This window comes from Malaclemys terrapin, chromosome 1 (assembly GCF_027887155.1).
Source record: "Malaclemys terrapin pileata isolate rMalTer1 chromosome 1, rMalTer1.hap1, whole genome shotgun sequence".
NCBI lineage: Eukaryota > Metazoa > Chordata > Testudines > Emydidae > Malaclemys > Malaclemys terrapin.
The window spans coordinates 136,820,846-136,836,994 of NC_071505.1; the positions used below are offsets into that span (position 1 = coordinate 136,820,846).

Genomic DNA, 16,149 nt, shown 5'->3' on the forward strand with positions numbered 1-16,149 from the left:
AATTTCACTGAAGCAAGGGGAGGTGCTTTCCTGGCACTGACCCCTTGCCAAATTGCAAAGGCCTGCTACAATCAATGAAGACACGAGAGCTTCTGAAAAAGGTGCTGAGAATATTTTATAATAGACAGTGTGAAGCAACATCCATATAGGGGGTGGTTCCCCCTGTAACTACCAGAGTAATGATTTTAAAAAAGGATGGGGACAGTGAGTTGGTGAGATTTATGAAACTCTTAAGGAGAAATTCTGTCCCTGCTTTACTGCCCTGCACACACAAACTTTTGCTCAAGCTCTTCCTGGAAAATCCAGGGCTTTCCCTAGTCATAACTATTATTTTGTGATAATACTTTTTACTTTTACTTGTAATATATTAGTTGTTATTGGACATGGTTTAGGATCTAGCTCCCCCTTCCCTTGCCATGCCCTGAAGTTTCCCTGCTCTGGGGACAGTATCACACACTGAGGGGCAGGTGTCATTAATCCAGCATCTCTCCTGCACTTACCTGAGCAAATCACACTGGCGTCATTATCGTGAGCACTGAGAGGCCCCCAGAGCAGTAACAGGGCAATGGCCCAAATGGGTTTCAGTCCCTTTACAGTGAAATGTGTCTGTCCAGACAGAGCCAGTTCCCTTCCCAAAGTACCCTCCTCCTGGGGCTGATACAGCAAATCCGCAGTCGAGCTGATGACAGAGAACGTTGGCATCCGGTAAATCCCAGCGTGAGTCACAGAGGGTTCCCCAGGCACCAAGAACCTGGATCTCCACCCTCCCTGAGCACTCTGAGCTGCCGTTCACCAGCCAGAACCATGTGTGCCCTGGGGAGAAGGGAGAAAGGGTTTAGAGAGGGAGCATTTAAGATACTTTATATTAAATAATAAAGAAAAGGAAAGTCGGGGGGATTGAGCCCATTCCCATTATATTGGATTGTTTAGGTTTTACTAGAAGCTGAGAGCAGCTCTATTATCCCAGCTCCCTACAGCGTGAGATCATTTTATTGCTGCACCCTACTCTAGAATACACAACACTAGGATTTTAGAGACATTGTGCCAAATTCTTACGTGAGCATATGGTGCTGGCATCATTTGCATGTGAGCACGTCTGAATCACATGTGATACCCTGGGACAGTAGATGAGGTGTGACTCATTCCCTACACAGTGGAATTCCTCAGTCCAGATTGGTCCATGTCCTTCTCCGAAGTGAACTCCTCCTGGGATAGATAGAGCTGTTCCACACTGTAGTCCATTACAGATAACACTGGCAGCTTTGAGATCAAAGTGTGCATCACAGATTGTAGCCCAGGTGTCTCCATGCCTTACTTCCACACGTCCTGAGCAGGCACTGTCCCCTCCAACCAGCTGGAGCTCAATGTGTCCTAGAAAGCCAATGAAGGATGAAAATTACAAAGTAGCCTGAAGGAGTTAGGTGTTCTCTGCCTTAGAACTTTGGCCAAAAGCCCGTCCTGATGCAGTGTGACAGTGCAGGCAGCAATTAGAGGTGTTTTTTTGTTTTTGTTTTTGTTTTTTTTACAACAAATGGAAAGAGGGGAATTTAATAGCAATCAATATACATTAGAAGTTATGAGATGTAGAAAATCAATAAGGGAAACTAAAGCTATCAGGTAAAACTCAATAGTTGGCAGGGCTAAGACCAATACTGAGAATTTTTTAAAGTATATTAGGAGCAAAGACAAACAAACAAATCCTAACAAAGGTGTAGACCCATTACAAATGGAGATGGTAAAATAGTTTATAATAATGCAAATAAGGCAGAAGTGTTCAAGAAACATTTCTGATTTTGGATAGAAGCAGGATGTGTATTCATACTATGTGAAGAGGGTGAACCACTCTGCAGTCCATTGGTAACTAAGGAGGATGTTAAACAGTATCTACTAGGGAATTTTAAAAAAAAAAAATCAGCACGCCTGAATAGCTTATAAAATCTTGGAATAAATAGAAATGGAGGACTGGAAGGAACCTCATGAAGTCAGCTAATCCATCCCCCCACACCAAGACAGGTTTAAGTATACCTAGTCCATCCCAGATATATGTTTGTCTAACTTGTTCTTAAAAGTCACCAATGACGTGTGTGACGGGCTCAGTCACAGAGGGGACCGTCCCTCTTCGGACTGCCACTTGATGATCTGAAATTACCTCTGAGCCCATTTTCCCTGCCAGCTTGGAACTCCAGAACCCTGCCTTGTTGAGTCAGACACGCTCGTCTGCTGCAACACAGACCCAGGTCTGGTTCACACTCCAAAAGCTGCAGACTTCAACCAAAAACTGCTCAGCAGGTCACCTGTCTCCAGCACCCAGACACCCATTTCCCAATGGGATCCAAACCCAAATAAATCCATTTTATTCTGTATAAAGCTTATAGAAGGTAAACTCATGAATTGTTCACCCTCTATATCACTGATAGAGAGATATGCACAGCTGTTTGCTCCCCCAGGTATTAATCACTTACTCTGGGTTCATTAATAAACAAAAGTGATTTTATTAAGTATAAGAAGTAGGATTTAAGTGGTTTCAAGTAATAACAGACAGAACAAAGTAAGTCACCCAGCAAAATAAACCAAAAACACGCAAATCTAAGCCTAATACATTAAGAAACCGATCACAGGTAAAATCTCACCCTCAAAGATGTTCCAATAAGCTTCTTTCACAGACTAGACTCCTCCCTAGTCTGGGCCCAATCCTTTCCCCTGGTATAGTCCTTATTAGTTCCAGCAGACATCTTAGGTGGAAACCAGGGGCTGTCTCATGCCTGGCAGCCCCCTCTGTCCTGCTCCTCCCCTTTATATAGCTTTGGTACAAGGCGGGAATCTTTTTTGTCTCTCTGGGTCCCCATCCCTCCTTCTAAATAGAAAAGTACCAGATTTACAATGAATTCCAGTATCATGTGACATGGGGACATGTCCTTTGAGACCTCATTCTTCATTATCCACAGGCTGGCCCACAGGTACACAGGAAGGCTTGCAGGTAAATAAACCATCAACAACCAATTGTCCGAGTCAATAGGAGACATCGAGATTCTAAACCACCATTAATGGCCCACACTTTGCATAATTACAATAGGACCTCAGAGTTATATCATATTTCTATACAAATAGGAGGAATATATTCAGTAGTTTATAACTTTTGTTATGATACCTTACAGGAGACTTTTGCATAAAGCATATTCCAGTTACATCATATTCACGCTCATAAGCATATTTCCATGAAACATATGGAGTGCAATGTCACAACGGGGATTCCACAACCTCCCTTGGTACCTTTTTCCAGTACTTAACTATCCTTAGAGTTAGAAAGTTTTTCCTAATATCTGACTTGACTCTCCGTTGCTGCAATCTAAGTGCATTACTTCTTGTCCTACCCATCGAAGAGAGAGAGCCCAAAACTGGACACAGTGCTCCAGCTGAGGCCTCACCAGTGCTGAGTACAGCAGGACAATTACCTCCTGTGTTTTACATAGGGCAATTCTGTTAATAAAATCCAGAATGACATTTCCTGTTTTCAAAACAGCATCACCCATTTCAGTCTGTGATCCAATATAACCCCAGAACATTTTCTGCAGTACTGCTGCCTAGTCAGTTATTCCCCATTTTGGATTTTTTGCATTTGATTTTTCCTTCCTAAGTCTAGTACTTTGTACTTGTCTTTACTGAATTTTAATTTGCTGATTTCAAACCAATTCTCCAATGTATCAAGGTCATTATGAATTCTAATACTCTCATCCAAAGAACTTGTGACCCCTCCCAGGTTTGTGTCATCCACACATTTTATGAGTTTATTCTCTACTCCACTATCCAAATCATTAATGAAAATATTGACTAGTACCAGGCCCAGGAGAGTGATATTATTTATGTATCCATAGGAACACAGTGACCAGAGAGAAAAGTATTAAAGCAACTAAAGGCCAATAAGAATATGTCTTAGCTAATCCTCAGCATTTCTCTCAAAACCTGGGCTGGCCAACCTATCCCAGGTACCCCTGCTTCTGGGGACTGGGTTTCAATCTCCTTCCCTGCAGACCCTGCCTCTCCCTCTCTGTTCATCAGGGCTCCCCTTTTCAAAGGTCCCAAGCTCTTTATTTAATTTGCCCACGTGAATGGCCCCTCCCCTCTCCCAAGCTAGGGGGGGTTGTGCCCGGCTTGGTCAGAGGCAAAAGTTGAAAGGCCTTGACACCTGTATTGTCAGTTAAGTACCAGTGACTGGGGTCTCTGTAGTCATTTTCTGCCTTGCTGGGACATGGGGGAGCTCCAGCAGGAGTTACTCTTTCAACCCTGGTAGGAAATGGTAAAACAGCAATAAAAGAAACAGAGGTACACACAATATACATAAACATACAGATATCTCCCATGGTCTTCGCAGGTGTCATAGTGGACAAGCCACTGAACTAGAGCTCCCAGGGTGATGCTGTGAAAAGGCTGAGGTGATCCTTGGAGGTTTAAATGGGGGACCAGTGAGAAGAACTGGATGAAATGTAGGATTTCCAGCTTACAGGAAAATTTGCTATTTCAAAACTTCCTGTGAACCAGAAATCTTCTCAACATTTGTTCTGGAAACACCAACACATGGTGTGTCCAACATGAAATTTGCTCCCAGGGACACCAGCAGATGATGAGTGACACTGACATTCTTGTCAGTTTCACCAGTGCTTAGAGAAAAACAAAAATGTCAATTTCTCTCAGCTGCTGCTGGGGTTCCCAGGGTCTGTGGCTCTTCAGCAACCTCCCCATGCAGACTGTCTTGGACTGGGGACCCCTGGGCTTCCAGACTCCTGGGCCAGCTGGTGTCCCAAATAGCCAGGTGGCCGGAGAGTCTCAAAGCTCTGGGGTCCCCGGTCTGGAACAGTCTGCAATGCAGGGCTGCCTCAGAGCCAGAGATCCTGGGAATCAGGATTCCATCCCAGGATTTCTAAATTCCCTGCTGTGGAGCTGGGAGCTGATGCCTGTTTAAAGCTGGGACTCCCTTCTCCATGGCAGGGTTGCTCTGGAGCTGCAGATTATAGAACACCAGGGTCTCTGGTGCTGGGGCAGTCTACATGGTGCAGCTATCCCAGAGCAGCTGACCTGAGAAGACTGGGGTACCTGGCCCCAAGACAGTCTGCATGGCAGGGCTGGCTGGAGCCCCCCAAAGCGAGCTGGCACTTAACCATGCAGGTTTCTGCCATAACACTGCCTGTGGTCTGGAGAAAGTTCATTGCACCCAACTCACTTTCATGGGAAATGTCGAGTTCAACAAACCAGCATTTTCCAATGAAGCTCTATTTTGTAGGATAATTTCTGACCAGGGTCATGATTTTACCTCTGTATACAGCATGGTGAGACCGCTACTGCATCCAGCTGTGCTGTCCACATTTTAAGAAGGATATTTAAAAAAAATGGAAAGGGTGCAGATGTAGAAGGTCTTTACACTAATATTCCACATGAGGATGGACTTCAAACTGTCAAGAACAGTATCCCTGATGAGACCATGGCACACCTGGTGGCTGAACTTTGTCCTCACCGACAACCATTTCGGATTTGGGGACAACTTATACTTTCAAGTCAGTGGCACTGCTATGGCTTCCCGCATGGCCCCACAGTATGCCAACATCTATATGGCTGACTTAGAACAGTGCTTCCTCAGCTCTCGGCCCCTAGTGCCCCACCTCTACTTGCATTACATTGATGACATCTTCATCATATGGACCCACGGACAGGAGGCCCTTGAAGAATTCCACCTGGACTTCAACGATTTCCACCCCATCATCAACCTCAGCCTGGACCTGTCCACACAAGAGATCCACTTCCTGGACACTACAGTGCATCTAAGTGATGGTCACATAAACACCACCCTATACCGAAAACCTACTGACGGCTATACTTACCTATGCCTCCATCTTCCATCCAGGAGACATCACACAATCCATTGTTTATAGCCAAGCCCTAAGATACAACCACATTTGCTCCAATCCCTCAGACAGATACAAACACCTACAAGATCTTTATCAAGCATTCTTAAAACTACAATACCTGCCTGGGGAAGTGAGGAAACAGATTGACAGAGCGAGACAGGTACCCAGAAGTCACCTACTACATGACAGGCCCAACAAGGAAAATAACGGAACACCACTGGCCATCACGTACAGCTCCCAGCACATCATCAACGATCTACAACCTATCCTGGAAAACGATCCCTCACTCTCACAGACCTTGGGAGGCAGGCTAGTCCTCGCTTACAGATAGCCCCCCAACCTGAAGCAAATACTCACCAGCACTACACACCACAGCACAGAAACACTAACCCAGGAAGCAATCCCTGTAACAAACCTCATTGCCTAGTCTGTCCCCATATCTACTCTAGTGACACCAACAGAGGACCCAACCACATCAGCCACACCATCAGGGACTAATTCACCTGCACATCTACTAATGTTATATATGCCATCATGTGCTAGTAATGCTCCTCTGCCATGTTCATTAGCCAAACCTGGCAGTCTCTACATAAAAGAATAAAGGGACACAAATCGGACATCAGGAATGGTAACATACAAAAGCCAGTAGGAAAACACTTCAATCTTCCTAGACATTCTATAAGAGATTTAAAAGTAGCCATACTTCAACAAAAAAAACTTCAGAAACAGACTTCAAAGAGAAACTTCAGAACTAAAATTCATTTGCAAATTTAACACCATTAATTTGGGCTTGAATAGGGACTGGGAGTGGCTGGCTCACTACAAAAGCAGCTTTGCCTCTCCTGGAATTGACACCTCCTCATCAATTTTTGGGAGTGGACTACATCCACCCTGATTGAAGTGGCCCTGTCAACACTGGTTCTCCACTTGTGAGGTAACTCCCTTCTCTTCATGTGTCAGTATAATAATGCCTGCATCTGTAACTTTCACTCCATGCATCTGAAGAAGTAGGTTTTTTTACCCACGAAAGCTTATGCCCAAATAAATCTGCTAGTCTTTAAGGTGCCACTGGACTCCGTATTGTTTTTGTGGATACAGACTAACACGGCTACCCCCGATACTCAGGACCCATATATAAATCTGTGGTTGAGATCATCCTCGAATGGAGGAATCACCGAAGACGATGATGATGATGCTGCAACCAATGAGACTTTGGGTCTACAGACAACAGCCTCTTTCACTGTGCGTCCCTGATTCACTCCCTGGGCACCGTCCAGCCTGTGCAATGTCTGAGGCAGAGATCTGGGCAGAGGAGAATGTTTTGGCGAAGTTTGGTATTAATCCAACCAGAAATGAAAAGTGAAAGCTGGACGAGAAGGAATTGAGAGGGACAAGATGGCTGAGGTAATATCTTTATTGGACCCACTCTTGTTGGCGAAAGAGACAAACTTCTGTGCTTAGACACAGCTCTTCTCTGTAAGTTCAATAGCTTTTCTGTCTCCCACAGATGTGGGTCAAATAAAAGCTATTACCTCACTCACCTTGTCACTGATATCCTGGGACTAACACGCCTACAGCAACCCTGCATATAAGAAGACAACTGTCACTTTTTGGAAAGTTTTCTAGTATTCTGTCAGGACAGCATCTCTCAAAAATCTCTTGGTGCAGAAACGTCTCTGTTACAATATGTGATTCTTCTCAGTGATGTCTAGTGCACAGGGCTATTTTGTAGATGTCTGGCTGGTTATTTCTGGAATAATTCTGAATGGGCCCAATCCTGAGTCCTTTATCCTGCTTCTATTCAGTCTGTACAAAGCAAACTCACATGACAGTCAATAGCTGCCTGCCTGAGAAAGGACCCCTGAGTTTGGCCCTATGAGCTGGCCCTGCACCTCTATCCAGGGAAGATGGGGATTACTGACGATATTATTCCTACTAAAAGTTAAAAATAAAACGTGTAATGGGTATGTAATGTTGTAAAGCTGTAATGTTAACTATTGAGTCACAACAAATGACTCCATAATATGATATTCCTGTGCTGTACAGGGTTGAGGTATATTTTTGGCTGAGCTCTCTATTCTACCCTAGATCTACAGGGTAGCAGAGACTGTGAAATTCTCTATTACTGGTTGATCCAAAATGTGAGAAATAACAGAGCAGACAGGGGCGTGCTCTCGGCTAAATCTAATTCTGGTCAATCTGGGAGAATTTGCCCATTCCTTGGTCACCCTATGAGGGTGGCAAAGGGGCTACACAAATGCCCCAGATGCTGTACCTCTGCGGTTGGGTGTCTGGGTCTGAGTTTTAGCATGAGGGTGACGTTTTCAAAAGTGCCTCAATGACTTAGGAGCCTAAGTGACATTTTCCTTTTCCATTTTCTCTCCTATCTGCATTTTTAGCCACATTCAGAGGGAAAGGGAAAGGAAAGACGTGGCACTGAAAAAACTGGAAATGAGATAATGAAAATGCTTCACAGTCAAACAGGGGGATCCTCAGTGACCAGTGACATGAACCGTAATAATTACAGCTCAGTAATTACAATCATTACAGGACTTGCTCTGATTTTTGTTCATTTCTCATTAAGGTCACAGGCACACAACACCTTGTGGGTTCAAGCCCTTTTGTCTCAGGGGATTTGTCTTTCAGGACTGAGCTGGCTGATTCTTACCTGAACAGATCACTCCAGCATCCTCTCCATGACTGCAGTCACTCTGACCCCATCCCTCGTTCTCACAGTTCCAGAGAGCAGACTAGGTACCATCACAGGCAACTTCATCCAGCCAAATTGGTCCAGATCCTGCTCCAAAATGAGCTTCGCCAGGGGCACTGACAGCAGCTCCACATCCCAGCTGCTTACAGATAACCCCAGCATCTGTCATGTCCCAGTTGTCATCACACACCGTCCCCCACTGATCCTGGTGTTTAACCTCCACTCTCCCGGCACAGGGGCTGCCTCCATCCATCAGCTTCAGCTCATCAGCACCTTCAAAGAGAGACATGGAACAGGTCAGAGTGAGCAGGGAGCCACCTGCCCAGCGTTATCACAGCAGAATCTGTGCCCGGCAGCAGGGGATCCGTGCCCAGAGCCAGGAGAATGGGACATGTCCAGAGCTGCCTCATGGCCTCACACTCGGGGCTGTCAGTGTTGCAGCTCTCGCCATTTTATCCCCACTCTGGCGATTTGGGGTGTTTTTACCTGTCCCATGAGAACACGATGAAAGGCGCTGACTCTCAGGGTTTCCCTTATTTCAGATGATGCCATCTGTTACTGTCACTGGGGCTGAAGCCAGCGAGATGCCACCATCTCCCTACAGTCTGTCAGTGTGTGGGAGTGAGGCCGCCTGGAGTAAAACTGGCTGCCACTTCCCACTAAAGCCCAATGGGAACATGGCTGTCTCTGTATGGCTGAGGGGGCTGGAGAGGACCCAGGGCCTGTGATGGGCAGCAGAGACCCAGTGAAAGGAGGATGGGGAGAGTGAGGGGAGCAGGGCACTGGGGAGACAGGAGGCAGATTCAGTGGAATGGGGTAAAGATGATGAGTCGGCCGGAGGGAGGGGTAGGGATGGGGTTCTGGAGCCAGGGGAGAAAAGAAGGTGGGGAAAGGAGAGAGTCTGTAGCAGGGGGCAGGAGTGACAGAGCGGAGGATGGCCGGAATGGGGGTAGCAAGGGGCAGAAGCAAGGAGGTATGTCTGGAGTGGGGGTGGCAAGGAGGTCAGAAAGCGCGGGCAGGAGGGAGAAGTGTGGAGGGGAGGGGTGTCTGCAGTGGAGGTTAACAGGGAAGCAGGACAGAGAGTCAGAAGGGAGGGGAGGGGACAGGGATCTGAAACTGGGGCAGGAGGGAGGAGTGGAGATGGAGCACAGGATGATCTGGAAAGGGGAGCAGGGAGCATGGGGCTAGAGGGGGTTATTGAGCAGGGGGCAGGAGGGAGAGGAGCAGAATGGGGTTTAGAGAAGGGGGCTTGCATGGGGAGAAGTGGGGATCTTATAAGGGAGGAAGGAGGAGGGAGGGGTGGGGAAGGGTGAACTTGTGGGGGAAGGAGGGAGAGGGTCTGAACCAGGGCAGCAAGAGGGTGAGGAGGGGAGGGGTGTGGAACAGAGGATGGGAGGGAGCGGAGGTAGCCTGCAGCAGGGGCACATGAGGGAGTATTGGGGAGGATGGAGGAGTTGGGCTGGAGGAGGGGTGTCTGGTACCGGTGGACAGGAGGTAGGGGAGGGGTTCTGGAGCAGGAGAACAGGAGGGAGTATTGGAGAGGGGAATGGAGTCTGGAGTAGGCAGGGGATGGGGTCAGAAGTGGGAGAGGGCAGGAGCGAAGGAGAGATGGGGAGGAGAATGGAGGGGACTCTAGAATGGGGGCAGTGCTTCCCAGCCTCAGGCTGAGAAGTTGCAGCGGGTGGGGGGGAAAGCAGGGAAGTGTTGCTGTTTGCAAAAGACTAAATCAATCCTGGCGTGTTTATGATGATATTGTAGTTGATATCAATGGTTGATGTCAGTGTGAAGGTCAAGGACACCCAGAGGATTCAGGGAGCCTGGGGCAAAGCAATTTCGGGGGCCCCTTCTGTAAAAAAAAGTTGCAATACTATAGTAACATGTATTTGGAAATGTAAAAAATAGCCAGTGAAATACATTCAAAAATTAATTTGTAATAATTTGAAAATACACTAAATACATTATTTAAAAACATTAAATGCTTTAGTGGTATGTATACATTTGCAATTACATAATGGGTTGTTGCTGAGTGATGGTGATGGTTGGTGCCAATGGGCTGTCGCTGCCTGGGGGTGGTGCTACTGTGGCCCGGGGCTGGGTGGGGAGCTGGGCTCTGGGTCGGAGGGTGCCCGGTTCAGAGGGGCTGGGCTCAGAGCTGGGGTCAGGGCTGGGGGGGGATGGGGTCAGGGGGGTGTCCGGCTCAGAGAGGCTGGGCTCAGAGATGGGGGTCAGGGCTCTGGGAGGATGGGGTCAGGGGGTGCCCATCTCAGAAGGGCTGGGCTCAGAGCTGGGGGTCAGGGATGTGGGGGGATGGGTCAGGGTGGGTGTCTGGTTCAGAGGGGCTGGGGTCAGGGCTGTGGGGGAATGGGGTTGAGGGGGTGTCCGGTTCAGAGGGGCTGGGCTCAGAGCTGGGGTCAGGGCTGGGGGGGGATGGGGTCAGGGGGGTGTCCGGCTCAGAGAGGCTGGGCTCAGAGATGGGGGTCAGGGCTCTTGGAGGATGGGGTCAGGGGGGTGCCCGGCTCAGAAGGGCTGGGCTCAGAGCTGGGGGTCAGGGATGTGGGGGGATGGGTCAGGGGGGTGTCTGGTTCAGAGGGGCTGGGCTCAGAGCTGGGGGTCAGGGCTCTTGGAGGATGGGGTCAGGGGGGTGCCCAGCTCAGAAGGGCTGGGCTCAGAGCTGGGGTCAGGGATGTGGGGGGATGGGTCAGGGGGGTTGTCTGGTTCAGAGGGGCTGGGCTCAGAGCTGGGGGTCAGGGCTGTGGGGGATGGGGTCGGGGGGTTGCCCGGCTCAGAGGGGCTGGGCTTGGAGCTGGGGTCAGGGCTGGGGGGGATGGAGTCGGGGGTGCCTGACTCAGAGGGGCTGGGCTCGGAGCTGGGGGTCGCGGGGTGCCCGGCTCAGAGGGGCTTACCCTACCGCCTCTCCCAGAGCTTCAGCGAGCCGCATCCAGGAGCTTCTGCTGCTTGGCCTGCCGGAGCTCACAGCCCCGCCCCCTTACCAGCCACTCCGAGTGGGAGGAGCTCAGGCTCTCCCCGAGCCATGCTGCTGCAGTGCCGTCCAGGGCCGCTTTTGGACGTGGCGTGCTGAGGCGCCGGGGGATGGGGGAAGGCGGAGGCGGAGGTGGGGGGGAGCCTCCGACAATCTCATGGGGGCCCCTGCGGGGCCCGGAACCTGGGGCAAATTGCCCCATTTGCCCCCCCTCTGGGCGGCCCTAGTGAAGGTCTCCAGTATCTCTGTCTGTAACTCACCCCTGACCAGTAACAGAAGTTCTCGGTGTGAGTGGGAAAGATGCTGCACGAATTAGCTCAGTGGCTGTGAAGCTATTTCCCAGCCAGCCCTTCATCTGTCAGGGGAACTGAACCAGGAGGGAGAGCGAAGGCAGCGCTGGGCAATGGACGGCAGTTCCCGTCTCAGGGGTGAGGGGAGGGTAAGCGCAGTCTCCAGCTGAGCCGCCAGGGGGAGCCGTGCAGTTTGGGTGCATTAAATGGTGACTTTTCAGCCTGCGATTCTCACCCCCACTCTGGCAGAGGAGTAGAGGGGAGTTGAACAGTTCTAAGACAGACTGAGAAACAAGACTGGATGGTTTTTATAGTCTCATGTTTTTTGATCTGTGGCGCTTGGCATCATTATAAAGCCCATGACTTACAGCTACATGTCGAGTGCCACTGTGACCCCTGGAACAGGCTGGTTGCATTAGTGGATGGCTGAGCCGGGGACACCATGTTTATGGAGCCTTCATGGAGCTTAGAGAACAGTGCAGTTCACACAAGTACGTGGCCAGACCATCCTGCTCCTTCAATGCCGAGCAAATATAAGTATCAGGGGGTAGCCGTGTTAGTCTGTATCTACAGAAACAACAAAGAGTCTGGTGGCACCTTAAAGACTAACAGATTTATTTGGGCATAAGCTTTCGTGAGTAAAAACCTCACTTCTTCGGATGCATAGAGTGAAAGCTTTCACTCTATGCATCCGAAGAAGTGAGGTTTTTACTCACGAAAGCTTATGCCCAAATAAATCTGTTAGTCTTTAAGGTGCCACCAGACTCTGAGCAAATATAAAACATTTATTTTGCTGCAATCCACAGGGAAGGTTATTCAGGTGCCGCTCTGTTCAATCCAGTCCCAAAGGAAACCTCTTGGGCCTGGTCTGCACTAGGAAAAAGGGGCTTTTTTCAATCGAGTTAATTCGGCGACGTTCACTTGTGGCAGGACCCAGGGCTGTAACACTGCTCTGGCTAAGTGCGCACACAGTTCTGTTTCCCTGCACACAGTAGAAACTAACAACAGCCGGCAGTTTCCTTGTTCAGAAACCCCCAGCCTGCCCCTCCAGCGAGCTCCAACTGGCTTTGTTTCTTTGCTCCCTTCCAGGATCCCGGTCAGAACTCCTTCTCCTGGCTTCTCCCTCCAACAGACGTAGTCTGATGCCAGTATCCTGGCCCCTGCATTGGCAACAAGGGAAACCCCTGGCTTTTAGCTCTGCCCTGCCCATGTGCCCAGTGCCTTTTTCAGTAGCCCCCACTGTCTGCAGCTGTTTTAACTACATAAAGGATCTTTATTGCTCCATCTGTTGAGCCTAAAAGAGAGTTCTCACCCTGCCATTGGCTTTCATGAGATCTGTGATTGTCTTTGGATTGAAGATGCCCTGATTTCAGCCATCAGCCCCCCTCTGGATAACCAGGGCCGGATTTCCAATTAGGCATGTGCCATGGGGGACCGACATTGTAGGGGCGCTGAAGGTTGCCAAGTATGCGATTTTCTAGCCTTCAGTTGCCAGGTTTTTTTAGCAGTTGCGATTTGTGATATTTTGAGCTATTTTACTATCCTAATACTGCTGCCCGCACTGCTGAGTTCTTGGGAGGGAAGAAGCCTCCTGATCTGCCCCGCTCCCTGCTGAGACACCCCACAAGCCCCTTGTCTCACGTCGTGCCCCCTCTCCTTACGTGACAATTGCAGCATGTGCAGAGTTCTTGTCAGATGGAGGCACAATTTTTTTCTGCAGAAAATGTGCTGCAGTTCTGCCTTTCACCCACCAGAGGCCGCTGTGGCGCCAGAACAGCCTGAGCTGGCTGAGGCTGACTGGTCCGTTGGGCAGCAGCAAACACCTAGCAGGCGGGTGGTGGGTGCATTTTTAACTCAAGTGAAAAGTCACAGCAGCCTTCTTGGAGCCCAGTTAGGAGACAGAGTGGGCCATACAGGGCTGCTGGGGGTCACAGGGCCACATGGGGAAGGAGGGGGGCTCCAGGCAGGGCCACATGGGGAGGGGAAGGGGCGCTGAAGAAGCTGTGCTTAGGGGCGCATAGGTTTAAATCCAGCCCTGAGGATAACAATCATATTTGCATACTGAATCTATCTTATATTTCCACTAATTCTGTGGCCCCACTTGGAATAATGACCCAAACGCAGCACCCTGAGCCCTGGGGAAGTTCAGATCTGGGGCTGAGAGTGAAACTCGCAGCTTTAGTCCGTCCCTGATATTTTATCACTTGTTTGCCTGGACCCCACATCATTGTACAAATTTGTTTTTCCACACAATTGAAATAGGCCAATAATTGTGAAACACGATCTTCTGGCAAAGACTGACATTGCCTCTACTCGGGGCTCAGGGAGGAGAACTGGGGCACTGAGGGAAAGGAAAAAGTAGCTACATGGTGATATCCCCTATATTGTAAACTCCCCCGTGTCACTCTGTCTGCATCATGTGAAGCATACTCAAATTTCCCATTGAAAATAAAAACTTTCTAGAGGATGATGCACATCAGTGCAACAAAAATACACTGAGCTGAACATGTGCTTGGCATCATTCTAGGACACTCTCCACAAATAACTGCACAGTCATTTATCCCTCACCAGGTGTCACTATATAATTCTCTGCTTTTTGGTCATGTACAGTGAAGGGTTAAAATCCATGCACATTTTATATAACAACCTGACATATGGATTGTGCCAGCTCTTTTCCAGACCAAAAGTGCAGAGTTTGGTCAAGAGACCAGAGGCCTAGCAAATAGTGATTAGCTAATAGAAGCAGAACAAACAAAAGATAACCTTGCTTTGCCAAAATAAGCCTAGTCAGCAAATTGCCAGGTTAGTCTCTAAGGTGCCACAAGTATTCCTGTTCTTTTTGCAGATACTGACTAACATGGCTGCTACTCTAAAACCTGTCACCTGTCTGTGAATCCCTGTTCCTGTCACTTGCCCCAGTGCCTTCCTCATCATTCTGCCCCCAAACTGGGTCATCTTCAGGGTCAGATACTTCTCTGGCATCATCATAACCAGCCCCTAAGACATCTCCAGGCAGGGGCATGTGACATGAAGATGTGAAGTAATTAAGAGAATATTCATAGTGAAAATAGACACAAACTACAAGTTGGAGATGCACCAGCCTCACTGGACCATGGGGATCTCTCAGCACTTCCACCCTCAGGGTGGTAAGAGGAGCCCTTCTCTGGAACCCTCAAACTGGGGGATTTCACATATCACATTATCTGATACATTTTAGTAGCGATTGAAAGGATCCTAGAGCTCTAAGATGACGAGGCAGGGTGGGGGGGAATGATGTAGAAAGTGGTGACTGGGATCTAGTCCAGAAGGATTGCTCCACAAGGCATTTTGCTATAATAATTACAAATATAAATTATTTGGAATTGCCCAGAGTTTGTTCCCGACTTCCTAAACTTGATGTTATTTTTAAAATGTCTTTTCAGTGTGTTCTCCTGATAAAGTTTACCCCCAAAAATGATATCGGTCTCCAGCGTACTCACAAAGAGCATGCTGCCAGCTACTCTTCTCCTTTATAAAAGGGGGAGCCAGCTCGGGCACCCCTTCTAACGACGGCTGTGATAGTACGGCACGGGGAGAGAGGTGATCCCTCAAGGAGGCTGGTCCCAGGCCACTTAGGTCTTTATAAATCATCACCAATATCTTAATCTCCACCCAGAGCTGGGCAGCCAGTGCAGACCCTGCAGCATGGCTGTAACATGCTCCCAGCGAGATGCCCTGCTCAGTGAGTCGCTGCCATTTGCACCAGCTTCGTTCTCGGAATAGTTTTAAGGTGCAGCCCCACATAGAGGTCACTGCAATAGTCCAATCTCAAGGTAACAAAGGCCTCAGTAACAGTGGCAAGATCCAATAAATACTGAAAGGAAAAGTCACATCCTCCTAGCCAGGCACCGATGGTAAAAAGTTGACTATAAAAGTTAACCCTCATTCCAGTTAACCCAGCTGCCCTAGTGAAACACAGAGGAGACTTACATTCTATGTCCTGAATTGTGAGGAGAAGAAGCCACAGCACTGGAGTGGAGAGATGTCCCTTCATTGCCAGCCTGACTTGCTGTCCCCTCCTCACACTGCACTGGCTGCCCCTAAGCACCTGCCAGGCCTCCTCTGTGTCTGACACGTGACAACAAAGCAGTGGAAGGGAAATATATAGATTCAGAGGCTGGCATCAGCTGCAGGAAGGAACCAATAGAAAACCCATCTGCCTTTTTAGTTATTATCAGTGGTTTTATCTGTTACTTTATGGAGCTAAAACATCCAATAAAACTTGAAAGCAAC

At 48.7% G+C, this 16,149-nt stretch overlaps 1 protein-coding gene across 1 annotated transcript in view; it reads right to left on the reverse strand.

Annotated features, from left to right (window-relative positions):
• The window catches only part of LOC128843516 (scavenger receptor cysteine-rich type 1 protein M130-like), a 183,027-nt gene extending 167,117 nt beyond the window's left edge, over nt 1–15,910 (reverse strand). Inside the window, 4 exon segments of the mRNA XM_054040396.1 lie at nt 516–813; nt 1,057–1,371; nt 8,566–8,880; nt 15,847–15,910. Of these exon segments, the coding sequence (XP_053896371.1) occupies nt 516–813; nt 1,057–1,371; nt 8,566–8,880; nt 15,847–15,910 (992 nt within the window).
• Between the last annotated feature and the right edge of the window lie 239 nt (nt 15,911–16,149).